We start from the raw sequence: 27,487 nt of genomic DNA, 5'->3' as shown, positions 1-27,487 counted from the left end.
GGTGCTGCCCGGCGAATCAGAACAGGGACGGGGCGTGCGCTCCGTGAGGCGCGCGAGGAATTTCAAACGGGGCGGGGCGGGGCGGGGCGTATATAGAGGCGGGGGCGGGGCCGGGCCGGGCGGCGGCCGCGGAGCAGAGGCCGGGTGAGCGCCGAGGGGCAGGGGGCGGCCGCGCCGGTCCGGGGCGCCGGGCGCGAGGGGAGCCACAGAGCCAACCGCCTCGCGGGGACCGTTAGCCCCTCCCCCCGCTCCTGGGGGGCCCCGCCCGGCCCCTCCCCCCTCGTCCCGGCCCCTCCCCCCGCTCCTGGGGGGGGCCCTCTGCCCCTCCCCCCTCCCCGCCACCCTCCCCCCCGCTCCTGGGGGGGCCCCGTCCCGGCCCCTCCCCCCGCTCCTGGGGGGGCCCCCTCGTCGCCGCCCTTCCCCCCCGCTCCTGGGGGGGCCCCGCCCGGCCCCTCCCCCCTCGTCGCCGCCCTTCCCCCCGCTCCTGGGGGGGGGGCCCTCTGCCCCTTCCCCCTCCCCGCCACCCTCCCCCCCGCTCCCGGGGGGGCCCCGCCCCGGCCCCTCCCCCCGCTCCCGGGGGGGGCCCCCTCGTCGCCGCCCTTCCCCCCCGCTCCCGGGGGGGGCCCCCTCGTCGCCGCCCTTCCCCCCCGCTCCCGGGGGGGGCCCCCTCGTCGCCGCCCTTCCCCCCCGCTCCTGGGGGGGCCCCGCCCCGGCCCCTCCCCCCGCTCCCGGGGGGGGCCCCCTCGTCGCCGCCCTTCCCCCCCGCTCCCGGGGGGGGGGGCCTCTGCCCCTCCCCCCTCCCCGCCACCCTCCCCCCGCTCCTGGGGGGGCCCCCTCGTCGCCGCCCTTCCCCCCCGCTCCTGGGGGGGCCCCGCCCCGGCCCCTCCCCCCGCTCCTGGGGGGGCCCCCTCGTCGCCGCCCTTCCCCCCCGCTCCTGGGGGGGCCCCGCCCCGGCCCCTCCCCCCGCTCCCGGGGGGGGCCCCCTCGTCGCCGCCCTTCCCCCCCGCTCCCGGGGGGGGCCCCCTCGTCGCCGCCCTTCCCCCCCGCTCCCGGGGGGGGCCCCCTCGTCGCCGCCCTTCCCCCCCGCTCCCGGGGGGGGCCCCCTCGTCGCCGCCCTTCCCCCCCGCTCCCGGGGGGGGCCCCCTCGTCGCCGCCCTTCCCCCCCGCTCCCGGGGGGGCCCCCTCTGCCCCTCCCCTCCTGGGGGGGCCCCGCCCCGGCCCCTCTGCCCCTCCCCCCTCGTCGCCTCCCTTCCCCTCCGCTCCTGGGGGGGCCCCCTCTGCCCCTCCCCCTGCACCCTCCTGCCTCCCCATGGAGTGGTAGGTCTGCATCTCCCCCCTTCCATGCCCTCCCCCCACTTCAGGGCCACATACGGGAGGGGGCTAGGGCACAGGTGTGTGGTGTCTGCAGGAGGTTACAGCCTGTCCCTGCCCACAGGCATGCCCGCTGCCCCCCGCCGGGACCCAGCCCTGCCACCCGGTGCCCACCATGGAGTTGGTGAAAGCGCCCGCAGACCTGGCCCAGCTGCAGGCGGAGGTGGGGCGCCTGGCGGCCGAGCTGCAGGAGGCAACGCAGGAGAAGGTCCAGGCCGCCCAGTACGGGCTGGCGGTGCTGGAGGAGAACGGGGAGCTCAAGCAGCGCTGCGGGGAGCTGGAGGGGCAGCTGGAGGGGCTGAGCTCGGAGCTGTCCCAAATGAAGGAGGTAAGGGGCTGGCAGGCACAGAACAGGGTCAGCCCAGTTACCACTAGGGCGAGCCCCCCACATCCCCTGGCCCAGCGCCCTGCGTGTGTGCCCAGAATGGGGTCAGCCTGGGCACCGCCGGGGGAGCCCCCCACGTCCCCTGGCCCAGCGCCCTGTGCCCAGAATGGGGTCAGCCCGGGCCCTGCTGGGGGGAGCCCCCCACGTCCCCTGGCCCAGCGCCCTGCGTGTGTGCCCAGAATGGGGTCAGCCTGGGCACCGCCGGGGGAGCCCGCCACGTCCCCTGGCCCAGCGCCCTGCGTGTGTGCCCAGAATGGGGTCAGCCTGGGCACCGCCGGGGGAGCCCGCCACGTCCCCTGGCCCAGCGCCCTGCGTGTGTGCCCAGAATGGGGTCAGCCTGGGCACCGCCGGGGGGAGCCCCCCACGTCCCCTGGCCCAGCGCCCTGTGTGTGTGCCCAGAATGGGGTCAGCCTGGGCACCGCCGGGGGGAGCCCCCCACGTCCCCTGGCCCAGCGCCCTGTGTGTGTGCCCAGAATGGGGTCAGCCTGGGCACCGCCGGGGGAGCCCCCCACGTCCCCTGGCCCAGCGCCCTGTGTGTGTGCCCAGAATGGGGTCAGCCTGGGCACCGCCAGGGGGAGCCCCCCACGTCCCCTGGCCCAGTGCCCTGTGTGTGTGCCCAGAATGGGGTCAGCCTGGGCACCGCCGGGGGAGCCCCCCACGTCCCCTGGCCCAGTGCCCTGTGTGTGTGCCCAGAATGGGGTCAGCCTGGGCACTGCCGGGGGAGCCCCCCACGTCCCCTGGCCCAGTGCCCTGTGTATGCCCATTGCACCCAGCATTCTGCAGAGCATGTCGCGTGACGGACACCTCCTCCCCAGTCACCTCTCTCTGCCCTGCGTCCGGCAGGCCCTGGCTGAGTACCACAGCAGCCACCGGCGGGCGGCGGTGGCCGGGGAGACCCGGGAGGAGAGCCTGGTGCGCGAGGCTGCAGCCAGTGAGGCCCAGCTCGCAGCCCGCCTGGGGGAGCAGCGGGGGGAGCTGAGGCAGCTGCAATGCCGGCTGAGCAACGCGGGCGCTGAGAGCGAGCGGCTGCGCGCCGCCCTGCAGGGCCTGCGCCAGGTGAGTGCCCTGCGGTCCCCTGTGCCCTCTTTCCCCCTTGGCTTCCCCAGCCTCCTGGGACTGACCCTCGGAGCCTTCCGCACCCCTGCCTCATGCTGGACGCTCCCTGCAGCGAGCCCACCTCAATGGGACGCCTGTGGGAGGCTAATCATAGGGCCTGATCACATCAGCCACGCTACCAAGGCTCGTTCACCTGCACGTCTACCAGTGTGACATGTGCCAGCAGTGCCCCTCTGCCATGTACGTTGGCCAAACCGGACAGTCTTTACGTAAAGGAATAAATGGACATAAATAGACGTCAAGAATTATAACCTTCAAAAACCAGGCGGAGATCACTTCAGTCTCTCTGGTCACTCGATTACAGACCTAAAAGTGACAATACTTCAACAAAAAACTTCAAAACCAGACTCCAAGAGAGACTGCTGAATTGGAATTCATTTGCAAACTGGATACAATTAACTTAGGCTTGACTAGAGACTGGGAGTGGATGGGTCATTACACAAAGTAAAACTATTTCCCCATGTTTATTCCCCCCCTCCCCCCTCTGTTCCTCAGACATTCTTGTCAACTGCTGGAAATGGCCCACCTTGATTATCACTACAAAAGCCCCCCCCCCCCCCCCCGCTCTGCCACTGGTAACCGCTCACGTTAAGGGATCGCTCTGGTTACAGTGTGTCTGGTCACACCCATTGTTTCATGTTCTCTCTGTATAGAAATCTCCCCACTGTATTTTGCACCAAATGCATCCGATGAAGTGAGCTGTAGCTCACGAAAGCTCATGCTCAAATAAATTGGTTAGTCTCTCGGGTGCCACAAGTCCTCCTGTTCTTTTTGCGAATACAGACTAACACGGCTGCTACGCTGAGACCTGTGGGAGGCTTGTACCCCAAGAGAGAGCACTGCCCCCTTCAGCGGCTCTCGGCAGGGGGTTATTGGGTGTCTGGACCCAGCGTAGATGGTCCTTGGTTAGCGCAGAGAACAGGAAGTTACGGCCTGGTCTGGCCTGGTTACCCAGAGCCCAGCCAAAGGGTGTCCCCTTGGCTCCTGCTTTGTCCCTCTCTCCTCTGTCCCATCCCACCTGCCCCCCTCCCCCCCATAGCTCTTGGTTCCCTTGCTGCTTGCAGTGGCTGGGTGTGTGTGGTCCTTAGTTGCTAGGTAGTAAATGGCCCGGTGTCATGGAGTCCCTGGGCGATGCTCTGGAACTGCTCCCCATGAAGCCAGTCAGGACTCTGGGGCAGTTGCCTTTCTGTGAGCAGCCTGTCTTCAGGACACACAGCTCACCCAGCTTCCCCCTTCCTGGGTCTGACCTCGGAGCATTCAGCATCCTCTGCCCCTCCGTGCGCTTCCCCCCAGCCAGTCCGCCCAGGCGGGGTCCTGGGGAAGCCAGAGGGTCCTGCCCCCCAACTCCGCAGTCAGACGGGACTCTCAGCCAGCCGGGGAAACAGAAGGTTTATTAGACGACAGGAACATGGTCTAAAACAGAGCTTGCAGGTGCAGAGAACGGGACCCCTCAGCTGGGTCCATTCTCGGGGGCAGTGAGCCAGACAACCACGTCTGCACTTCACTCCATGTCCCAGCCAGCCCCAAACTGAAAACCCCCTCCAGCCCCTCCTCCTCTGGGCTTTGTTCCTTTCCGGGGCCAGGTGGTCACCTGATTCCTTTGTTCTCCAGCCCTTTAGCTCTCACCTTGCAGGGGGGAAGGGCCCAGGCCATCAGTTGCCAGGAAACAGGGTGTTGGCCATTCTCTGTGTCCAGACTCCTGCACACACCTGCCCTCTAGGGCTCTGCAACCATCATACCCCCTTACCCCACCCCCTAGAGACTTAAGAACTGCCTAGGGGAAACTGAGGCACCCCCACACTATTCAGAGGAAACATTAAGAACAGTCCCACTTCGTCACACCCGGTGATTGGATTTGCCATTGTCTACATGTTGGCCTGGGCCCCAAACCTGGGACAGCCAGGTGCCATTCCCACCTCCCCGAGAGCGAGCAGCCTTTCCCCACCACCTAGTTACCAGCTGGGGAAAGTGAGGAGCACGCAGGATTCATACCAAGTGTTACAGCAGGTTCTGTCTCTGCCCCCCCCCCCCCAAACTCCCCCCTTAGGCCAGTGAGCACTCGGGGCCCGCGATGCCCCTGAGGTGGGCTGTGCCGTAGCTTGGGTCCCCGGGCTCTCTCCTTTCCCCCAGGGATCCTGGGTGGGCCCTCTCCTGCTCCTTGGGGGCATTAATGGTGCCCCTTTACCCCAGGAGTGCCAGGCCTTGGAGGCAGAGAAGGCCCAGCTGCGGGAGGAGCTGAAGCAGTACAAGAGCCGGGAGCTGCGGCAGCTGCAGGACTGCGCTGAGCTGGAGGAGGAGAACATCTCCCTGCAGAAGCAGGTGTCCCTGCTCAAGGGCAACCAGGTACCTCACCCCCAGCCTCTCGGGATGGTGGGAAGATCGCCTGGGGCCCCTGTGCTAGAGGGGCTGATTGTGCCTCACTTGGGACAGGAGAGGGCGAGGAAACCGCTTATGTGGCCTGTGCTAACTCTTGCTTCCCCTCCTCAACCCTCTGAGGGTGTTTGGGGAGAGAACCCAGGAGCCTGGCAACCAGCGCCCCCTGCTCTAACCCACTAGCCCCCACTGCCCTCTCAGAGCCAGGGAGAGAACCCAGGAGTCCTGGCTCCCAGCGCCCCCTGCTCTAACCCACTAGCCCCCACTGCCCTCTCAGAGCCAGGGAGAGAACCCAGGAGCCTGGCTCCCAGCGCCCCCTGCTCTAACCCACTAGCCCCCACTGCCCTCTCAGAGCCAGGGAGAGAACCCAGGAGCCTGGCTCCCAGCGCCCCCTGCTCTAACCCACTAGCCCCCACTGCCCTCTCAGAGCCAGGGAGAGAACCCAGGAGCCTGGCTCCCAGCGCCCCCTGCTCTAACCCACTAGCCCCCACTGCCCTCTCAGAGCTGAGGGGAGACCCCAGGAGTCCTGACGCCCCCCCCGGCAGGTGGAGTTTGAGGCCCTGAAGCACGAGCTGCGGTGCCGGGATGAGGAGGCAGTGCTGGCCGGAGCCCAGCTGGAGGAGCTGGGGCGGCTGCGGGAGCTGGCGGAGCGGCAGCTGGAGGAGGTGCTGGAGACGCTGGCGGTGGAGCGGGAGCAGCGGCGGGAGCTGCGGCGGGAGCTGGCGGCCTGCACCGGGGGCCGCCCGGGCTCACTGGGCAGCCTGCAGGCCGGCCTGGAGGAGCTAAGCCAGGATGAGGAGCTGGACAGCGGCTTCGCCAATGGCAGCGCCAGCGTGGGGGACTTCGGGGAGCGGGCGTCCACTCCCCACGCCCGCCCTGCGCCCAGCCTCGTCGCCGACCTCTTCAGTGAGCTCAGCCTGGCCGAGGTGCCCAAGCTGCGGCAGCAGCTGCTCCAGGTCAGGGGCGGGGCCTGGGGGGTTCCCTGCTGCTCTGGCCAGTGGGGCGCGGCCTGCTCCAGGTTGTGGGTGGGGGCATGGGGGTTTCTTGCTGCCTCAAGGTGGGGGCAGGTCTCGGGGTTCCAGCCGTTCCGGGTAAGGGAAGATCCCGGAGCATCTTGTGTTAGGGGGAGGGGGCCTGGAGGCTCAGGGCAGGGTATGGGGCGGCTGAGCACCTCGCGGTGGGGGTCTTGTGCCAGGGGCTCCCAGGGGAGGGTGGCCTGGTGTCTCCTGCCCTGTACCCGAGCCCGGTTCAGATCCAGGAGTGGATGAAGGGCTGAGCCCATTAGGTGGGTGAAGAGGGGCCCAGCCACAGCAATGGGCAGCCCGATTGGCAGGAGCAGCTGCGGGGGGGGGGGGGGGGGAAATGTCATCAGTTAACCCCTTCTCTGCACATTAATGAGGCCATTAAGACTTCAGTAACCAGGAAGCAGCCTTCCCTGCCCCCACCCATTTTGCCCCTGGAATGTCACAGACTGAAGTCAGCCGGGCTGGCTTCCAGCTGGTGTGAACTGGGAATCCCTTGCGCTTGGTCCGAGCAGTGAGTCCCCCAGCGTCGCCCGCAGCTGGCTCTCGCCTGCGCCCTCGCCCTTGCTGAGGGGGTGGAGCAAGGCAGGAAGCCACTGGTACACCCCACATCCTGCAGCAGCAGGCCCCCCGCAGAGCGCATCTTGTCTCGCTTGCTGGCTGCACCTGGGCCCTGCCAGGTTCACGCTGCGCCAGGCCTCCGTGCCAGCTCTGGCGTGGCTTCTGCGGAGCCCCCTCCCCCAAGCTGTCTCTGGTACCCAGCAGATCTCCGAGCCCCTGCAAACAGGTGCGGTAACCATCCAGCCCCTGGGGCTTTCCACAACACGCCCTTGTGCTTGGTAGCCACAACGCTGCGTTCTGGCTTCCTGCCGACCCCGCACAGCACTCGGAGCCGCGGCCCGGGAGCCCCACCCGTCGTGTGCTGGGTGCCGTATGCCCCCTTCCCCCCCATGGAGACTGGCGCCGGGCACAGTGCGCACACACCAAGTCCCTGAACAACGGGGGGAGGGGAGAGAGGTGTGCCAAAGGTCACAGCCAATCTGTGCCAAATTGGGGATTGAACCCAGGAGTCCTGGCTCCCAGCCCCCCGCTCTAATCCACAAAACCCCTTGCTCCCCTTCCTCAACCCTCTGAGGGTGTTTGGGGAGAGATCCCAGGAGTCCCGGCTCCCAGCCCCTGTCACGGGGTCCCCAGGCGATGCTCTGGATCTGCTCCCCACGAAGCCGGGCAGGACTCTGGGGGAGTCTCCTCTTGGGGAGCAGCCTGTCTGCAGGACACACAGCTCCCCCGGCTTCCCCCTTCCTGGGTCTGACCCCGGAGCCTCCAGCCTCCTCTGCCCCTCCGGGCACTTCCCACAGCGAGTCTGCTCAGGCGGGGTCCTGGGGGGGCCAGAGGGTCCTGCCCCCCAACTCCGCAGTCAGACGGGACTCTCAGCCAGCCGGGGAAACAGAAGGTTTTTTTAGACGACAGGAACAGGGTCTAACACAGAGCTTGTAGGTGCAGAGAACAGGACCCCTCAGCTGGGTCCATTTTGGGGGGCAGTGAGCCAGACACCCCGTCTGCCCTTCACTCCATGTCCCAGCCAGCCCCAAACTGAAACTCCCTCCAGCTCCCCCTGCTCTGGGCTTTGTCCCTTTCCCGGGCCAGGAGGGCACCGGATCCCTTTGTTCTCCAGCCCTTTAGCTCTCACCTGGCAGGGGGAAGGGCCCAGGCCATCAGTGGCCAGGAGACAGAGTGTCGCCATTTATGGACCCTGGCCCTTTGCTCTGCAACAATTACACCCCCTGCCTTATCCCACCCTCTAAAGACTTATGAAATGCCTAGGGGAAACTGAGGCATCCCTACAGTATTCAGAGGAAACATTAAGAACAGTTCTGCTTCATCACAGCCCCCCCGCCCCCCAACCCCTGCCACTCTAACACACAAGACCCCATGCTCACAGGCCTGCCATTTCTCTCTCTGCAGGTGGACCGGGAGAAAGCCTCCCTGGCAGCTGATGTGCAGGAGGCCCGGGGGCAGCTGGACAGCGCCAGGGTGGCCTTGACAGATCAGCAGCAGCGCAATGGCCTCCTCCTGGAGCAGCTCAAGGCCAGGCCAGCATCCCCGGAGCCCCAGCCCTGGCAGGACCTGGTGGCGCAGCTGGAGGGGCAGCTGCGGGCCTCCCGGAAGCTGGCAGGGGAGCTGCAGGCCCGGCTGGCCCAGGCCCAGGAGGAGCTGCTGGGGCTGACGGAGGAACTGGCCACCCTCTACCACCAGGTCTGCGCCTGGCGTGGCCTGACGCCGCAGCGGGTGGTGCTGGATTATTACCGGGACGGGCGCGGCACCAGGAGGCTGCTGGGCAAGAGGGAGCCGGCGGGCAAGACCCATCTCCAGCCGGAGCCAGGGGCGGGGCCCTGTGAGGACCAGTCACCCGCTGGGGAGCCCCTCAATGTCTCCAACCTGGCGGTGGTGCTGCGGGAGCAGCTGGGGCACCTGCAGGGGGCGCTGGTCCTGTGGCGGCAGCGGCCCCCCGGGCAGGGCCCGCCAGCCGCTGAGCTGGAGCAGGACAAGGAGGTGCTGGCTGAAGAGGTGATGAAGCTTCGCTCCCTGCTCAGCACCAAGCGGGAGCAGATCGCCACGCTGCGCACTGTGCTCAAGGCCAGCAAGCAGGTGGGCGCGCTGCGGGGGGCTCGTCCATGCCCCCGGGCACCTTAAGCCCTCCCTTTAAGGGGCCATGGGGCAGCCTGTCTGGATCCAGTCAGCCGTCTCCTTTACTGGCTGCAGTGGGAGCTGTGTGCGTGGGGGGCGCAGGCCCAACTGACTCCGAGATGCAGAGGCTCTGTGTATGGGGGGGCTGTGGGCGTGTCCGGGTACATGGGGGACATGGGCTTGTCCGGGTCTCGCCCCCCAGAGGGCAGAGGCTGGGTGGGGGTGGGGGCTGCGGACCCAGGTGGCTCTCACCCCTGTCTCCACAGCTGTCTGTGGGTGTGTCCGGATGCGTGGGGGCGTGGGCCCTCCGGCTCTCACGCCCCAGCTCCCCCCAGAGGGCAGAGGGTGGGGTTGCGGGGGGCGGGGGGGGCACGGGCCCTCCGGCTCTCTCCCCCCAGAGGGCAGAGGGTGCGGTTGCTGGGGGGGGGGGGCATGGGCCCTCCGGCTCTCTCCCCCCAGAGGGCAGAGGGTGGGGTTGCTGGGGGGGGGGGGGCACGGGCCCTCCGGCTCTCTCCCCCCAGAGGGCAGAGGGTGGGGTTGCTGGGGGGGGGGGCACGGGCCCTCCGGCTCTCTCCCCCCAGAGGGCAGAGGGTGGGGTTGCGGGAGGGGGGGCACGGGCCCTCCGGCTCTCTCCCCCCAGAGGGCAGAGGGTGGGGTTGCGGGAGGGGGGGCACGGGCCCTCCGGCTCTCTCCCCCCAGAGGGCAGAGGGTGGGGTTGCGGGAGGGGGGGCACGGGCCCTCCGGCTCTCTCCCCCCAGAGGGCAGAGGGTGGGGTTGCGGGAGGGGGGGCACGGGCCCGTCCAGCTCCCACCTCCCGTTTCCCCCAGAGGGCAGAGGGTGGGGTTGCGGGGGGGGGCACGGGCCCACCCGGCTCACCCCCATCTCCTCCCAGACGGCGGAGGTGACGCTCTCCAAGCTGAAGGGGCAGTACGAGGGGGAGAAAGCCCTGGTGTCGGACACCATGCTCAAGCTGCGCCGCGAGCTGAAGGCCTTGAAGGAGGACGCCACCACCTTCTCCTCCCTACGCGCCATGTTTGCCAGCCGGTGAGGGGAGACCCCGATGGGCACAGGGCTGGAACTGCCCGCCAGGAAGCAGGACTGCTGGGTGGGGACGGGGCTACTTACGGGGCAGGGCTAGCCACAGGGGACCGAGCTGGGGCGGGCGGCTGTGACCCCCAGCCTGACCCCCTGTGTCCCCCAGGTGTGACCAGTACGTCTCCCAGCTGGACGAGATGCAGCGGCAGCTGGCCGTGGCGGAGGATGAGAAGAAGACGCTCAGCTCCTTGCTGCGCATGGCCATCCAGCAGAAGCTGGCTCTCACCCAGCGCCTGGAGAGCCTGGAGAGCCCGGCCCATGGCACCCGGGCCAGACCGCGCAGCACCAGGAGCACCGCGGTATGGCACAGGCCAGCCCCAGCCTGTTAGCCTGCCCCCTTCCTGGCTTCTCAGGGGCACCTCCAGGTGGCACAGAACCAGGATGGGGCTTTGGAGGGCCTGGCTGCATCCCACAGCCATGGTCCTGTTCCAGACCTTGGGGCCGAAGGGGGTCCCTCATCCCCTGCCCCCAAGGGTGGCAGCCTGGGTCCCCAGCAGTTGGGGGGCATGGGCTCCTGTGCTCCTGACCCCCAACAAAGCCCCTTGCTGGGGTGGGAGTTCAGGTGCCTGGAGGTCTCTCTTTCTGTCTCTTCAAGTGACAGGCTCAGGCTCTCTGCAGACTCAGGCAAACCTCCCTGGCTACCTGTTGTCCAGCCATGGGGCCTGTGCCCTGGCTGGTCTCTGCCCCCCAGGCAGGAAGGGGGCAGTGGGGCTAAGCTGTGAGGTGGCCAGGCCATCTCCCCTTGATATCGGTGCCAGCCTGCGGGGCAGGGATCGGTGCCGTGAGTTGTGGGGGTATCCCCTTTGCTCTGCTCCGAGGGTAACTGGGTTTTTCCCACGCAGCACTGAGACCTCAGCGACCTCGCAGAGAAACATGCAGGATCGGTGCCAACCAGAGCCAGCCCCGGGACCGGCACCGCACTTCACTGCTCGTGCCTTCAATGCTGCAAACTGCCGACAGACCCCTGCCCTCTGCCGCAGCTGCCCCCGCCAGTGGGCGGCTGCCGGGCCTTAACCGCTCAGGGCTAAGTAGGGTGTAGCCAGCTGGCCCGCTGGGGGCGGAGCACTGGCCGGTGTCTCTGCCTTGCTGCGGGAGACCTCCTCCTCCTCTTGCCCTCATGGGGGTGGCTCAGGGTCCCACACTTACAGGGCAGGGGCCGGGCCGGGCGCTCAGAGGCCCCCCACACACACACGTACAGGGCAGGGGCGTCTCGGTGTGGGGCCGGGCCGGGCGCTCAGAAGCCCCCCACCCACCCACACAACAGGGCAGGGGCGTCTCGGTGTGGGGCCGGGCCTGGCGCTCAGAGACACCCCCCCCCCCCCCCCACACACACACACGTACAGTGCAGGGGCGTCTCGGTGTGGGGCCGGGCCTGGCGCTCAGAGACACCCCCCCTCCCCCCACACGCACACACATGTACAGGGCAGGGGCGTCTCAGTGTGGGGCTGGGAGGGGCGCTCTCAACCTGCACTTTCGAGGCAGTATCCCCTTTTCTCACTGCACCATTTTGCACTTAGATCTGGCGATCTCAGGGGAGTGCCGGGGGGGTACCCGGGGGGGGGCATGCGCTGTATGGACTGCTCTGTGTATCCCCTAGGGTCAGACACGTGACCGGGGCCTGGTTACTTTGCCTCTAATTAAACAGCTTTTGTCTCCTCTCGGGCCTGGAACTCCGGTCGGGGGGTGGGTGACGGCGCTGTGTGGCCCGTGCCACGCACCCCACGACTGTAGGATGGGGGCGGATCAGAGTGGATGGGCTGGGGGAGCTTGGGGGGCAGGCTGGCTGTGAGGGCACCTCATGCTGGCTTTAGCAGGGGCTGGGGGGGTCTTTGCTTTGGCCTCCCACCTGAAGTGCCAGGTGCTGCACTGATTGCCCCTGTACTGACCACCCCATATGCCTCCAGCCTCCCATGCCACAGCTGGGTCAGGGCCCACACTGTGTGCAGTGCTACATTCCCACTCCTGGTGCTTGGAGTCCTCTTGTTGTATGGGGTCCCCTATAGACCCTTGGGCCTGAGATCAGGGCCCCCCATTGTGCTGTGTGCTGCATGGCTCCCCTGCCTGGGCTGGGCGTGGCACAGTCCCTGCCTGCAGGAGCTCCTGGCCTGGAGTAGACAAAGGGGGGGAAACTGAGGCCCAAGGGAGGCCATCCTTGCCCCTCACTCATAGAGCAGGTCTGTGGCAGAGGTGGGGATAGAACCCAGGTGTCCTGCCTCCCAGCCTTCCCACTCCACCCCCCTGCCTGGGCCCCTGGCTTACTGGAGAGGAAATGAAAATCTGACCCGCCTGGGGCTGGCTTGGTCTAGACGGGCCCTTGGCAGGGGAAGCAGTGACTCAAACCTGGCTGGGAATATGAATGAGATGGGGGTGGGTGCTGTCAGGCTGGCTGCTGTGCAGATCCCAACTGGGGGGTCTATAGGGGTGGGTGCTGCGCAGCTCCCCTTGACCTGGCCCTCTGCAGCCCCTGCATTGGGATTGTAAGGGTGAGCAGGGAAACTGAGGCACAGGGGGTGTGACTTCCCCCAAGGTTACACAGCGGCTATGACCCGGAATCCTGGCTCCCAGCCCGCTTTCTGCTCTAGCTCCCTAGGCCCCAGAGCTGGGGAGAGAACCCAGGAGTACTGTGAGCACCCCTCCCCCCACTCTAACCACCAACCCCGGGGGGGGGCGGGGGGGAGCGGAGATCACTATTCAGCTGGATCTCACTGGCTGCACTTCCTTACATAACGTCCAACTGCTCACCAGCTGGCCTGCCCCAGCCTCCTGCCAGGGGCCCCTGTAACCAGCCCAGCTGGGGGGGCTACATCCCAGCATCAGGTGTGGGCCCCCTAGAACCAGACTGGGGGGCTATCCTGTCATCAGGCAAGGGGCCCCTATAACCAGCCCCAGACAGAGGGGCCATGTCTCTGTGCCAGGCAAGGAGTCCCTGTATAAGTGATGCCAGCTGGAGAGGCCGGTCCCAGTGTCAGGCATGGGGTCCCCTGTGACAAAGTGGGGGGTTCTCTTGGTTTTATCAGTGGTTTGCATGCAGAGGGGGTGGGACTCAGTTTCCCTGGGTGTTACGGGTTTAACAAGGGGGTCAGAGAGTGGGTTTGTGGGGACACAGGGCCAGTGAGGGAACGTGGGACCCCGGCCAATGGCCTGGAGAGTGGAGACCCCAGCGACTGGGGATCGGCAGCCCCAGCTTGGGAGTCCCAGTTGGGTCTGGCCAGTGGGGGGACAATGGGCTGCGGAGAGAGGACCCCGGTGACCGGTCCAGCCAGAAGGGGCCCAGGCAACCCTGTTTACCAGGCGACAATGGACAGAGGGGGGGCTTGGGGCCGGTGAGATCAGATGCCCAGCGGGGAAGCCGGGGGGCTCTGGGCTGGAGAGAGGGTTCAGGCAGAGCCCAGCTGGATGCAGGGGAGACTGGGATGTGCTGGGCTGAGGCGGGCCAGGCCTGAGGCCCAGAGAGTTTCCTATGCTGGGTTCAGACCCTCAATAAACCCTGCTGCTTTATGGCGGCTGAGTGTCACTCCAGTCTAGAGAACAGGGGGGCATTATTCTCTCTGGGCGTGGGGAGCTCGGGAGGGGCCTTATTCCCTCTAGGGGTGGGGAGCTGGGTGGGGGCATTATTCCCTCTGGGAGTGGAGGACCCGGGGGTCTCCTTGAGGGACCCACGGCAGAGACAGACATGCTAAGGCTCAGAGCGGTGCGGTTCCAGGAGGCGGGGGGCTGGACCCCCGAGAAGGGCTCTTGCACTGATGGGGGTTCCCCCCAGGGACCGCATGGGCCAAGAGTGGGCACGACCTGGGAGCCCGTGACATCCCCCTATAACCAGCCCCCGTGCCCACCCTGCTGGGGCCATGTCTTAGCACTGGGCAAGGTGTCCCCCTATAACCGAGCCCCTGCCCCACCCCAGAGGTGGCTGCATCTCAGCTGTGGGCAGCTTCCCCCCTTTGCGGCGGGTGGCTCAGGCTTGCGGCAGCCCCCAGCAGTGTCTGTCGGTCACTTTAATGGCACTTTGCTCCTGAAAGCAGAAATCCTGCTGTAAACGCAAGGGGCCCAGTGTGTCTGCTCCACCTGCAGGACGCCTGGGTTCTCTCCCCAGGCATGGGAGGGGACTGGGGCCTAGTGGGTTAGAGCCAGCAGCGGGCTGGGAGCCAGGACTCCTGGGTTCTGCCCTGGCTCTGGGAGTTCTTGGGGGTCAGAGAACGGGGTGGTCTGTAACCACGTGGGGGCCTCTGGCTGTCACTTTCCCCCTCTGGCATTTCTGGCCTAGCCGATGCGGGGTCAATGCCGGCTCACCCCAGCCAGGGATCTGTTCCTGGCCCGGCCCCAGGGGGGACCAGTGTGTACAGGGGGCTCCCTGCGGCCCAGGGCCCGTTCCCTGACAGTTGCTGGCTGTGTGCGGACAGACAGAGGGCCCATTCATCCCAATTCCCCTGGGCCTGGCCAAGGCTAGAGGGCCGGTTCCAGGCTCCCCGGGCCCTGGACAAAAGGGCCCTGTCTCTCCGGGGCCAGATCCCTGCCAGCCTGCAGCGCCCATGGCAGCTGGGCCTGGGGAGGAGTCAAGGCCGATTTACACCAGCAGTGGGGCGTGGGGGGATCCGGCTTGGGGGGGGGGTTTGTTTATGGGCTAAGGTGTGTGGCCAAGGGGGGAGCATGGGGGGCGGGCCCCCGGGCTGGGCCATCCGGCAGTCGGCTGCTGGCAGGGGAGTTGGCTGGCTGCAGCCATGAAACTGGTGCTGTTGCTGGCCCTCTTCCTGTGGGTTCAGCTCGAGGGTGCCAGGAGGGGGGCCCCCAAGATGCCCTCCAAGGTGCTGAGCCCCCCATCTGCTCTGGGCCCCAAAAACCATAGCTCCCCATCTGCTCCCCTCACCAAGGACCCAGCCCTCATAGGCGGCTCCCCAGAGCAGCTGAGTGCCCAGGATCCAGCCCCACAACTGAGCCCCACGGAGGGTGAGTCTGAGGGTGGGTAGATGGGGGGTTAGGGAAGCAGAGAGAAGGGGTGGGGGTAGATGGAGGGATAGAAGAGGGTGTGTGGCAGGAGTGGGGATGGGGGGCAGGCGGATGGGGAGGGACGGAGGGGGGCAGGAGGACGGGGAGGGGGCAGGCGGATGGGAAGGGTTGGAGGGGGGCAGGCAGCTGTCCCTGCCCTATTCTGTATCTCACCCCTTGGAGCGAGGGGAGGCCTGAAGGGCTCAACACCCCCCGCAGCCACCTCTGTTCCCCCTCCCTCGCTGACCCCCTCCCCTCTCCAGGCCCCAGCCGGAGGAAGGCAGAGGGACGCCGCGGGGTGCCCGAGCGAGGGAAAGCGGCCCAGGAGGCGCGGCAGGACGGGGCCGAGGTCCTGGGGACCCGGAGGGGGTCCCTGCCTGGCGAGGAGACGGGGCCCCCCAGAGCTGCTGGGAAGGCACCGGGTGCCAAGGCTAGGTCGGAGCCCCCCGCCACTGCCAGGAACAGCAGACACAGTGTTGGCACAGCCCAGGACACCGGGGTCTCCAGGAGAGCTGGGAAAGGTGGGGGGAAGCGGGGAGGGAGGCCGGCATCTGGGGGGGATCTGGTCCCTACTACCCAGAACGTCCCCTGCTGTGGGCTCTCACTACCCCAGTGCCCCTCGCCCAGCAGGCCCAGGCCGCCCGCAGCCATCTCCTGCCTGGCACTTAGGGCTCTCGGCTGGGGTGTGGGCGACCCGGGTTCAAACCCCCCCGCTGCTGGCTGGCGCCGTTCGAGTGGGAGAGAGAACCGGAGCTGCTGGCGGGCTGAGCCCGCTAACCACTGCCCCCCTCGGCCCCGGCCCCGGCCCCGCTGGTGTCCACCCTCAGTGCGGCTCCTGCGTTCGTGTTACAAGGGGGTGGCTTGCAACCCCCCAGAACGCCTGGTGTAACTTCTGGCCGGCCCCCGGTGTAGCGGTGGTGCCAGCTTGCCGGGGGGAGAGCGCGGGTTTGCCGAGTGGGGCCCGTGGGCCGGTGTCCCGGAGCCAGGCCGGGAAGGGTCTGGTGTGTGTTGGTGACCACTGAGGGGAGACGTAAACCAGCAACGCTGAGCGTGGAACTGGCCAGCCAGGCAAAGCGAGACGACGCGGGGGGTCTCGACACGGGATTGTGACACCCCCGCCCTGCCCTCATCAGTTTGCACAATGGAGATCATTCAAATGGATGAAAACGAAGAGAAAGTCAGCGAGCCGGGCCTGGGCGGCTTTGTCCTGCTTTATCCTTCGGAGCTCGCTGCTGGTTCTTCTGCACCTTTATCGATTTCAGCTTTTGTGGGGAGAAAAGGGGGGTGCCAGGCAACGGGGGGCAGATAAGCAGAAGCTTTATAACGGTTCAAACGCGCGCCAGCCACGTGGCGTGGCCGAAGACGCCAGGTAAATAGCTGGGAAGCAGCTCCTGGCCCGGTCCCTCGCACCCGCCTTCTCTCTTCCTTCCAGAAGCCAGAATTTCCTTCGCCAGGGGCCAGTCCGGCCCCCCGCCTGACGCATGGACCTCAGCCGTCCCCCCTCGCCCAGTCTGGCGTTTCACCATTTGCCGACGTTCCCCCCCGTTTTTGGATTTGGGCCAAAACGATATTTTAAAAACGCTTTTTGGAAGTGCCAGAACCCCAAAAATCAGCTCTGCCCAGGGTGCCCCCTCTCCGGCGATCCTGTCCCCTAGGGTGCCCCCCTCTCAGGGGTCCCTTCCCCATGGATGACCCTCTGCCTTGCTCCGCAGGGCACCAGGTGCTGGGGAAGGGGCCACCCCCCCAGCGGAGCAATGCCACCCGGCTGGAGGCGGGCAGAGCACGGCCGGGCGCGCGGCCCGAGGGGGGACCCATCATGCCCTCGCTGCCCACCGCCTGCCTCCTCTCCGACTCGGCCATCGCCTGCGGAAACGTCCACATGAAGCAGGTGCCGGCACTGAGCGACGCCGGGCTAAAAATGCTTTACCTGGCAGGTGAGAACACCGCGGCCGGGGGGGGACTGGGCGGCCGGGCAGTGGGGGAGCAGCCGGGTATGGGGGGCAGAGCCAGTCCATCCACTGTACACTCATACCGCCCCTCCCTCCATCCCCCCACCCATATCTGTCCCCCCTCCATTCATCCCCAGCCACATCCCCCTTCCATCCATCACCCCATGTCCCCTATCCGTCCGTCCACCCATCACCCCCCCCCGGAACCCGTCCATCTGTCTCCAGCCACGTCCCTGATCCGTCCATCCATCCATCTGTCACAGAGTCCCCAGGCAATGCTCAGGAACTGCTCCCCACGAAGCCGGGCAGGACTCTGGGGGAGTCTCCTCTCGGGGAGCAGCCTGTCTGCAGGACACACAGCTCCCCCGGCTTCCCCCTTCCTGGGTCTGACCCCGGAGCCTCCAGCCTCCTCTGCCCCTCCGGGCGCTTCCTGCAGCCAGTCTGCCCAGGCGGGGTCCTGGGGGGGCCAGAGGGTCCTGCCCCCCAACTCCGCAGTCACACGTGACTCTCAGCCAGCCGGGGAAACAGAAAGTTTATTGGACAACAGAAACATGGTCTAACACAGAGCTTGTAGGTGCAGAGAACAGGACCCCTCAGTCGGGTCCATTCTGGGGGGCAGTGAGCCAGACACCCCGTCTGCCCTTCACTCCATGTCCCAGCCAGCCCCAAACTGACTCACCCTCCTGCGCCCCCCCCCCAGGCTTTGTCCCTTTCCGAGCCAGGAGGTCACCAGATCCCTTTGTTCTCCAACCCTTTAGCTGTCACCTGGCAGGGGGAAGGGCCCAGGCCATCAAGTGGCCAGGAAACAGGGTGTCGGCCATTAGCTGTGTCCAAATCCCTGCACACACCTGCCCTCTAGGGCTCTGTAACGATCCTTCCCCCTTACTCCACCCCCTAGAGACTTAAGAACTGCCTAGGGGAAACTGAGGCACCCCCACAATATTCAGAGAAAACATTAAGAACAGTCCCACTTCATCACACCATCACCCTCCCAAGAACCCATCTGTCTGTCCCCAGCCATGTCCCCCATCCGTCCATCCATCCATCCATCCATCACCCTCCCATGAACCTGTCCATCTGTCCCCAGCCACGTGCCCCGTCCGTCCGTCCAACCATCCATCACCCCCCCATGAACCCGTCCATCCGTCCCCCAGGGCTGGAGACGAAGGGCTGGGGATGAGGGGCCAGGGCCAGGGCTGGGGCCGGGGATGAGGGGTCCATTTTTAGCAGTGAGGCACATTCACCTTGGCCAGTTCCTCGAGGGGTGCAGGCGGGTCTCCAGCTGACGTGTGCTAGGGCTCACGGGAGGCCGATCTCTGGCCTGCCGGATGGGGGTCAGGCCCGATGATTACAACACTCCTGCCTGGCCACGGGATCCGGGCTCCATCCCCAGACACCCCCCAGCTCCGGGGCCAAGCAAGAAGCCAGCCAGGAAAGGTGCTAATTGCCTGTTCGCATCCCCCAGACAACGAGATCTCCCGGCTGCCGCGCGGGGTCTTTGCGGGGCTCCCCAACCTGGAGTGGGTGGATCTCAGCAAGAACCAGCTGGACTCCGGGGGCCTGCACCCCAAGGCCTTCCAGGTGGGTGAACCCAGCCCTGCCACTCCCGATGGGTTCTCACCCATAGAGTACCCTGGGAAGAGAACCCAGGTGGCTCCCAGGCTCCCCTGGCTCTAACCACCAGACCCCTCCCCTCCCAGAGCCAGGGAGAGAACCCAGGAGTCCTGGCTCCCTGCCCCCTCTGCTCTAACCACCAGACCCCACTCCCCTCCCAGAGCCGGGGAGAGAACCCAGGAGTCCTGGCTCCCAGCACCCCCTGCTCTGACCACCAGACCCTCCCCATGCAGTTTCTCCCCCCCCAGAACCTGACCAAGTTGAAGCGGCTGAATCTAGATGGGAACCGGCTCACGAGGATCCCGTCCCTGCCCCCGTCCCTGCTGGAGCTAAAAGTGAACGACAATGGGCTCGAGAGCCTGCAGAGTGACAGCTTTCGAGGTGAGACAAGCCCCTGGGGGCAGGGGCTGGTCATCTGGGGACCCCTCGCCTGGTAATGAGCTAATTCCTGGGTTCTCTCCGCAGCTCCGGGAGGGGAGCAGGGCTGGTGGGTTAGAGCAAGGGGCGGGGGCCAGGACGCCTGGGTTCTCTCCCCCGTTCTGGGATGGGAGTGGGGTCTGGTGGTCAGAGCGGCTGGGCGGGGAGCCAGGTGTCACGGGGTCCCCAGGCGATGCTCTGACCTGCTCCCCACGAAGCCGGGCAGGACTCTGGGGGAGTCTCCTCTTGGGGAGCAGCCTGTCTGCAGGACACACAGCTCACCCGGCTTCCCCCTTCCTGGGTCTGACCCCGGAGCCTCCAGCCTCCTCTGCCCCTCCGGGCGCTTCCCCCAGCGAGTCTGCTCAGGCGGGGTCCTGGGGGGGCCAGAGGGTCCTGCCCCCCAACTCCGCAGTCAGACGGGACTCTCAGCCACCAGTAAAACAGAAGGTTTATTAGACGACAGGAACAGGGTCTAACACAGAGCTTGTAGGTGCAGAGAACCGGACCCCTCAGCTGGGTCCATTTTGGGGGGCAGTGAGCCAGACACCCCGTCTGCCCTTCACTCCATGTCCCAGCCAGCCCCAAACTGAAACTCCCTCCAGCCCCTCCTCCTCTGGGCTTTGTTCCTTTCCCGGGCCAGGAGGTCACCGGATCCCTTTGTTCTCCAGCCCTTTAGCTCTCACCTGGCAGGGGGAAGGGCCCAGGCCACCAGTGGCCAGGAGACAGAGTGTCGCCATTTATGGACCCTGGCCCTTTGCTCTGCAACAATTACACCCCCTGCCTTATCCCACCCCCTAGAGACTTACAAAATGCCTAGGGGAAACTGAGGCACCCCTACAGGATTCAGAGAAAACATTAAGAACAGTCCCACTTTGTCACACCAGGGCTCCTGGGTTCTCTCCGCGGGTCTGAGAGGGGAGCGGGGTCTGGTGGTCAGAGCAGGGGGACGGGGGGCCAGGACTCCTGGGTTTTCCCCCAGTTCGGGCAGGGGTGTTCTGGGGGTTTACCCCGAGGCCCCCCATCTCTTGGCAGGGCTCTATAAGCTGTTGACCCTGGAGCTGGAAGGGGACGAGTTGCATGACGGGAACGTGATCCCAACCTCCTTCAAACCTTTGCGCAGCCTCATCTATCTGCGGCTGGATCGGAACCGGTTCCGGGCCATCCCCTCGGGCCTGCCCCCCTCCCTGCAGGTCAGCCCCGGCCCCCCGCCCCAGCCCGTGTCTCCATGGGGCAGCCTTCAAGTGCTGGGGGGGCTCTCTGGGGCAGAGTTAAAGTCAAGGTGTTAGAGTGTCTATGGGGAGTGTTAAGATGACTGGATGGGGTCTCTCTGGGGTGGATTTAAGGTACTTGTTGGACCTCTTTGAGGCAGAGTAAAGGTGAAACTGCAGGGGGTTTCTGAGGGGCAGAGTTAAGATGAAGGTGCTGGAGGTCACTGTGGGGGAGAGTTAAGGTGAAGGTGCTGGGGGTTTCTGGCGGGCAGAGTTAAGGCGAAGGTGCTGGGGGTTTCTGATGGGCAGAGTTAAGGGGAAGGGATCTCTGTGGGGGGCTATAATCTCAGGCTTTCCCCAGGAGCTGCATCTTGACTCCAATCACATAGAGGAGGTGCGGGAGGGGCTGCTCAACAAGACCCTGAACCTCAGCGTCCTGGTTCTGAGCAACAACAAGCTCCAGGAGGATCGGATTGCGCCGCGGGCCTGGATTGACCTGCCGTGAGTCACCCTGCGGTGCCGGAGAACCCAGGTGTCCTGGGTCTAACCCACCAGCCCCCGCTCCCCTCCCAGAGCCAGGGAGAGGACCCAGGCGTCCCAACCCCATCCCTCCACCCCTGCAGGAAGCTGGAGTCCCTGGACCTCTCCTACAACCGGCTGGTGCACGTGCCGTCCTTCCTGCCGCGCCGGCTGCGCCAGCTGACCCTGCACCACAACCGCATCGAGCGCGTCCCGGGCTACGTCTTCGCTCACCTGCGCCCAGGGCTGGAGTTCCTCCGTCTGTCCCACAACCGCCTGCGGGCCGAGGGCGTCCACGCCACCTCCTTCGCCGGGCTGGGCCGGTCCCTGGCCGAGCTGCTGCTGGACCACAACCAGCTGCAGGCCGTGCCCCGGGGGCTGCTGGGCCTCAAGGGGCTGCAGGTCCTGCGGCTGAGCCACAACCTCATCAGGTAGGGCAGGGAACCCTGGCGTCCGGGCTCCCACCATCCCCACTGGGCCCCCAGAGCCGGGGAGAGAACCCAGGCGTCCGGGCTCCCACCATCCCCACTGGGCCCCCAGAGCCAGGGAGAGAACCCAGGCATCCGGGCTTCCCACTCGGCCCGCAGAGCCAGGGAGAGAACCCAGGCGTCTGGGCTCCCACCATCCCCACTGGGCCCCCAGAGCCGGGGAGAGAACCCAGGCGTCCGGGCTTCCCCCCCACCCCACTGGGCCCCCAGAGCCGGGGAGAGAACCCAGGCGTCCGGGCTTCCCCCCCACCCCCACTGGGCCCCCAGAGCCGGGGAGAGAACCCAGGCGTCCGGGCTTCCCCCCCACCCCACTCACCCCGTTTCCCCCGCAGGCAGGTCCCGCTGAACTCGGTGTGCGACACGCGGGTGGCCGAGGACTCCAGCCTGGTCTCCATGCGCCTGGAGCAGAACCTGATCGACCCGCGGCGCATCCCACCCACGGCCTTCTCCTGCATCCGGGCCTACCACAGCGTGGTGCTGCACCCGCAGCGCGGCCAGGCCTAGGGGGGTCGGGACCCGGGGCCTGTCGCAGCCTGGGGCCGGCCCCGCAGCGCGGCCAGGCCTAGGGGCGCCGGGACCCGGGGCCTGTCGCAGCCTGGGGCCGGCCCCGCAGCGCGGCCAGGCCTAGGGGGGTCGGGACCCGGGGCCTGTCGCAGCCTGGGGCCGGCCCCGCAGCGCGGCCAGGCCTAGGGGCGCCGGGACCCGGGGCCTGTCGCAGCCTGGGGCCGGCCCCCGCAGCGCGGCCAGGCCTAGGGGGGTCGGGACCCGGGGCCTGTCGCAGCCTGGGGCGGGCCCCGCAGCGCGGCCAGGCCTAGGGGCGCCGGGACCCGGGGCCTGTCGCAGCCTGGGGCCGGCCCCGCAGCGCGGCCAGGCCTAGGGGGGTCGGGACCCGGGGCCTGTCGCAGCCTGGGGCCGGCCCCGCAGCGCGGCCAGGCCTAGGGGCGCCGGGACCCGGGGCCTGTCGCAGCCTGGGGCCGGCCCCGCAGCGCGGCCAGGCCTAGGGGCGCCGGGACCCGGGGCCTGTCGCAGCCTGGGGCCGGCCCCGCAGCGCGGCCAGGCCTAGGGGCGCCGGGACCCGGGGCCTGTCGCAGCCTGGGGCCGGCCCCGCAGCGCGGCCAGGCCTAGGGGGGTCGGGACCCGGGGCCTGTCGCAGCCTGGGGCCGGCCCCCGCAGCGCGGCCAGGCCTAGGGGGGTCGGGACCCGGGGCCTGTCGCAGCCTGGGGCCGGCCCCGCAGCGCGGCCAGGCCTAGGGGGGTCGGGACCCGGGGCCTGTCGCAGCCTGGGGCCGGCCCCGCAGCGCGGCCAGGCCTAGGGGGGGTCGGGACCCGGGGCCTGTCGCAGCCTGGGGCCGGCCCCGCAGCGCGGCCAGGCCTAGGGGGGTCGGGACCCGGGGCCTGTCGCAGCCTGGGGCCGGCCCCGCAGCGCGGCCAGGCCTAGGGGCGCCGGGACCCGGGGCCTGTCGCAGCCTGGGGCCGGCCCCGCAGCGCGGCCAGGCCTAGGGGCGCCGGGACCCGGGGGCCTGTCGCAGCCTGGGGCCGGCCACGGAGCGCGGCCAGGCCTAGGGGGGTCGGGACCCGGGGCCTGTCGCAGCCTGGGGCCGGCCCCGCAGCGCGGCCAGGCCTAGGGGGGGCCGGGACCCGGGGCCTGTCGCAGCCTGGGGCCGGCCCCGCAGCGCGGCCAGGCCTAGGGGCGCCGGGACCCGGGGCCTGTCGCAGCCTGGGGCCGGCCCCGCAGCGCGGCCAGGCCTAGGGGCGCCGGGACCCGGGGCCTGTCGCAGCCTGGGGCCGGCCCCGCAGCGCGGCCAGGCCTAGGGGGGTCGGGACCCGGGGCCTGTCGCAGCCTGGGGCCGGCCCCGCAGCGCGGCCAGGCCTAGGGGGGTCGGGACCCGGGGCCTGTCGCAGCCTGGGGTCGTCCCCGCAGCGCGGCCAGGCCTAGGGGCGCCGGGACCCGGGGCCTGTCGCAGCCTGGGGCCGGCCCCGCAGCGCGGCCAGGCCTAGGGGCGCCGGGACCCGGGGCCTGTCGCAGCCTGGGGCCGGCCCCGCAGCGCGGCCAGGCCTAGGGGGGTCGGGACCCGGGGCCTGTCGCAGCCTGGGGCCGGCCCCGCAGCGCGGCCAGGCCTAGGGGGGTCGGGACCCGGGGCCTGTCGCAGCCTGGGGCCGGCCCCGCAGCGCGGCCAGGCCTAGGGGCGCCGGGACCCGGGGCCTAGCCTGGGGTCGTCCCCGCAGCGCGGCCAGGCCTAGGGGGGGTCGGGACCCGGAGCCTGTCGCAGCCTGGGGTCGTCCCCGCAGCGCGGCCAGGCCTAGGGGGGTCGGGACCCGGGGCCTGTCGCAGCCTGGGGCCGGCCCCGCAGCGCGGCCAGGCCTAGGGGGGTCGGGACCCGGGGCCTGTCGCAGCCTGGGGCCGGCCCCGCAGCGCGGCCAGGCCTAGGGGCGCCGGGACCCGGGGCCTGTCGCAGCCTGGGGTTGTCCCCGCAGCGCGGCCAGGCCTAGGGGGGTCGGGACCCGGAGCCTGTCGCAGCCTGGGGTCGTCCCCGCAGCGCGGCCAGGCCTAGGGGGGTCGGGACCCGGGGCCTGTCGCAGCCTGGGGTCGTCCCCGCAGCGCGGCCAGGCCTAGGGGGGCCGGGACCCGGGGCCTGTCGCAGCCTGGGGTCGTCCCCGCAGCGCGGCCAGGCCTAGGGGGGTCGGGACCCGGGGCCTGTCGCAGCCTGGGGTCGTCCCCGCAGCGCGGCCAGGCCTAGGGGGGTCGGGACCCGGGGCCTGTCGCAGCCTGGGGCCGCCCCTGCAACGCGGCCAGGCCTAGGGGGGTCGGGACCCGGGGCCTGTCGCAGCCTGGGGCCGGCCCCGCAGCACGGCCAGGCCTAGGGGCGCCAGGACCCTGGGGCTGGGGGGCCCCCACAAGGCCATGCTCGGTGAGCTGGCTGAGCGTCTGCTGCCCCATCCATGCCCCTATGTCCAGCTGTCTGTCCCTCCCTGCACCTCTCCACCCCCATTCATCCCTCCCACCCCCCATCTGTCTGTCTGTCACTCAGGCAAGGGGGGGTCTCTCTGCAGCCCTGGAGCACCCCCCCAGGCCTGCCCCGCTAGTGCTGGGGGGCAGCGTGCTGGGAATAAGGCGGGAGGGGCCCCTGCTGCTGTAACCAGACTCCTGTCTCCTTGGCTGATAAACGGAGCTACCGGGCGCGGTGGCCGAGGCTCGACATGTGGACTTGTGCCAAGTGTGGGCGAGGGGGGTGTCGCGGGGTCCCCGGGCCGTGCTCTGACCTGCTCCCCGCGAAGCCGGGCAGGACTCTGGGGACCCTCCCCTCTCGGCGCCGACTGTCCCCAGGGCAAGACGCTGCCCCAGCTTCCACCGTCCTGGGTCCGGCCCCGGAGCCTCCAGCCTCCCCTGCCCCACCGGGCACTTCCTGCAGCGCGTCCCCCGGGCAGGGTCCTGGGGGGGCCAGAGGGCCCTGCCCCCCAACTCCGCAGTCAGACGTGAAAACAGAAGGTTTATTATAACCTCCCACCCCTCCTCCGGCCTTTGTCCCTTTCCCGGGGCAGGAGCCACCTGGTCTCTTTGTTCCCTTCAGTCGACACCTTGCAGGGGACGGGGTGTCGGCCATTCTCTGTGCAGACCCCATCACGCTGCCCCCCCAGGGCTCTGCGACCATCACCCCCCTGATCTCCCTGTCACGGGGTCCCCGGGCGATGCTCTGACCTGCTCCCTACGAAGCCGGGCCGGACTCTGGGGGAGTCTCCTCTCGGGGAGCAGCCTGTCTGCAGGACACACAGCTCCCCCGGCTTCCCCCTTCCTGGGTCTGACCCTGGAGCCTCCAGCCTCCTCTGCCCCTCCGGGCGCTTCCCACAGCGAGTCCACTCAGGCGGGGTCCTGGGGGGGCCAGAGGGTCCTGCCCCCCAACTCCGCAGCCAGACGGGACTCTCAGCCAGCCGGGGAAACAGAAGGTTTATTAGACGACAGGAACAGGGTCTAACACAGAGCTTGTAGGTGCAGAGAACGAGACCCCTCAGCCGGGTCCATTCTGGGGGGCAGTGAGCCAGACAACCACGTCTGCCCTTCACTCCATGTCCCAGCCAGCCCCAAACTGAAAAACTCTCTCCCGCCCCCCCTGCTCTGGCTTTGTCCCTTTCCCGGACAGGAGGTCACCGGATCCCTTTGTTCTCCAACCCTTTAGCTCTCACCTGGCAGGGGGAAGGGCCCAGGCCATCAGTGGCCAGGAAACAGGGTGTCGGCCATTGTCTGTGTCCAGACCCCTGCACACACCTGCCCTCTAGGGCTCTGTAACCATCATACATTCTTACCCACCCCCTAAATACTTAAGAACTGCCTAGGGGAAACTGAGGCACCCCCAGAATATTTAGAGGAAACATCAAGAACAGTCCCACTTCGTCATATCCCCCACCTGGATACTTGAGAAATGCCTTGGGAAACTGAGGCACTCACCCAGTATTCAGAGAGAACATTAAGAACATTCCCACTTTGTCACAGGGGTTTGCAGGCTGGGCCAGGCCCCCGGACGCTTGGGTTCCGTGCCCGGCTTCGCTGCTGGGGCTGCATGCGGCACCGGGACTCAGTTTCCTGGCCTGGGGGATTGTCCGGCCAGCACTGCTGTTCTCCCAGGCTGGCAGGGGTGGGCGTGGGGGTGTGTCCCTGCCCAGCGCCAGGCTTTTCCCTACAACTCGGGAATGGGGCTCTGGGGTGGGGCAGGGGGCTGGTTAACCAGCGACCCCTCGCCCGGTGCCACCATGCCTACAATCTCTGGGCAAACTGGCGTTCAAGAGTGCCAGGGCACAAGGCACCACGAAGCAGACGGAGACGGCTCCCTGCCCCTTTTCTGTCTGCCCCACCTGCAGCCAGGGACATGCTCGGCTTTATCTGCCCCCTGGGGGGCAGCAGGCCGGGCAGGGGCCCCTATCCGGGTTCGGCCTGGAGGTATAGGCGCAGCTCCACGGTGAGGGGTTAAAATGTTGTTGTGGGGCTGGTCAAGAGCCCCTGCGCCCCAGCCCAGAGGCAGCTGCCTCTCCGCGCCAGGCGAGGGGTCCCCAGGTAACCAGCCCCCCGCCCCACCCCAGAGCCAGGCGCTGGTGCTGCCCAGCCAGCCCCCGGGTGCGGCCCCGTCTTGGCCTCGCTCCGCGCCCTGCCTGCTTCCAATTTGCAGCAGGACGGGGTTAGATAAACACGGCGGCCAGCCCCAGCGGCCCCCGGGCCGGCCAAGCACAACAGCTGCCCTCCAGCCGCCCCACAACAGGAAGTGCCTGTGATTAGTGGGGGGGGGGCAGCTGGGCATTATCCCAGGGGCTCCTCCTGGCTCGATGTGGCTCGGGGGGGCATTTGCTGAGCCCCCATCTGCAGGAATGGGCCAGGGGCAGTGTGTCCGAGGCAGACAGCGCTGGGGCCAGCCCCCCACCCTACGCAGCCCCCCGGTGCTCCAAATACGGGATCCAGGGACCTGCCCCCCAATGCCCCCAAGCACTGCCCCCTCCCCTAGCTTGAGCCCCCAGCCCCCCATAGCCCTCCATCCCCGCCAGTCCCCCCAGCTCCTCATGGCCCAATAATGGGAGTTGGGAAGCGTTGGATGGGGGGGGGTGGCTGGAACTGGGGGGATGGGAGGAGCTGGGGGGATGGAGGGGAGCTTGCACTCCCTTCCCACCCCTACTGCTGAGGGCCTCCCTCGCTTCTCCCCATGGCCAGGCTCTCACATCCACCCTCCCTGGGCCCCTGACCTGCCCCGTCTGCCCCCATTAGGATCACCTGCCTGCGCCCGGCCCCCAGGCACCCCCGGGTGTGGCCGCAGCACCAGCTGCTGGGACCTGTCAAGGCAAATTAGCGCCAGGATGGCTGATGTCCCCACCGCTGCCTGCCCGGGAGCACGGGAGGGGCACTGGGGAGCAGGCGGCTCGGTGGTGGGCGCTGTCCCCTCGCAGTCAGGGCCAGGTGAGAGGTCCCCGGATAACCTGCCCCACCCCAGAGCCAGCCGCATGTCGGCACCGGGCGAGTGGGTCCCCAGATAACCTGCCCCACCCCAGAGCCAGCCGCATGTCGGCACCAGGCGAGTGGGTCCCCCGATAACCTGCCCCACCCCAAGCCAGCCGCATGTCGGCACCGGGCGAGTGGGTCCCCGGATAACCTGCCCCACCCCAGAGCCAGCCGCATGTCGGCACTGGGCGAGTGGGTCCCCGGATAACCTGCCCCACCCCAGAGCCAGCCGCATGCCGGCACCGGGTGAGGTGTCCCCCGATAACCACCCCCCTCCCCACCGCAGAGG

General features: G+C 68.2%; 2 protein-coding genes across 3 annotated transcripts; both read left to right on the top strand.

Moving 5' to 3' along the window:
* The first annotated feature begins 82 nt into the window (after positions 1–82).
* On the top strand, positions 83–11,700 carry LOC140901934 (protein bicaudal D homolog 1). 2 transcript variants are annotated; one of them, XM_073321410.2, is made up of 9 exons: positions 83–144; positions 1,436–1,699; positions 2,600–2,812; positions 5,063–5,215; positions 5,791–6,201; positions 8,233–8,916; positions 9,848–9,999; positions 10,157–10,349; positions 10,893–11,700. In XM_073321410.2, the coding sequence occupies exons 2-9, from the start codon at positions 1,487–1,489 to the stop codon at positions 10,896–10,898; spliced, it is 2,025 nt and encodes a 674-aa protein (XP_073177511.1). In that variant the 5' UTR covers positions 83–144; positions 1,436–1,486; the 3' UTR covers positions 10,899–11,700. The 2 variants fall into 2 exon arrangements, with proteins under 2 accessions (XP_073177511.1, XP_078706214.1); XM_078850088.1 differs by lacking the exons at positions 9,848–9,999; positions 10,893–11,700 and having other exon boundaries at positions 10,157–10,228.
* A 3,049-nt stretch (positions 11,701–14,749) lies between these two features.
* On the top strand, positions 14,750–21,729 carry LOC144929689 (extracellular matrix protein 2-like). The gene is made up of 9 exons (XM_078850080.1): positions 14,750–14,991; positions 15,294–15,551; positions 16,743–16,964; positions 18,445–18,560; positions 18,842–18,974; positions 20,043–20,200; positions 20,580–20,719; positions 20,842–21,168; positions 21,558–21,729. The coding sequence occupies exons 1-9, from the start codon at positions 14,766–14,768 to the stop codon at positions 21,727–21,729; spliced, it is 1,752 nt and encodes a 583-aa protein (XP_078706206.1). The 5' UTR covers positions 14,750–14,765.
* Positions 21,730–27,487: the final 5,758 nt, after the last annotated feature.

The sequence above is a fragment of the Lepidochelys kempii genome, chromosome 23 (genome assembly GCF_965140285.1).
Source record: "Lepidochelys kempii isolate rLepKem1 chromosome 23, rLepKem1.hap1, whole genome shotgun sequence".
Lineage (NCBI taxonomy): Eukaryota > Metazoa > Chordata > Testudines > Cheloniidae > Lepidochelys > Lepidochelys kempii.
Note: the sequence above shows the minus strand (reverse complement) of the source record. Positions and strands in the feature narration are given on the sequence as shown.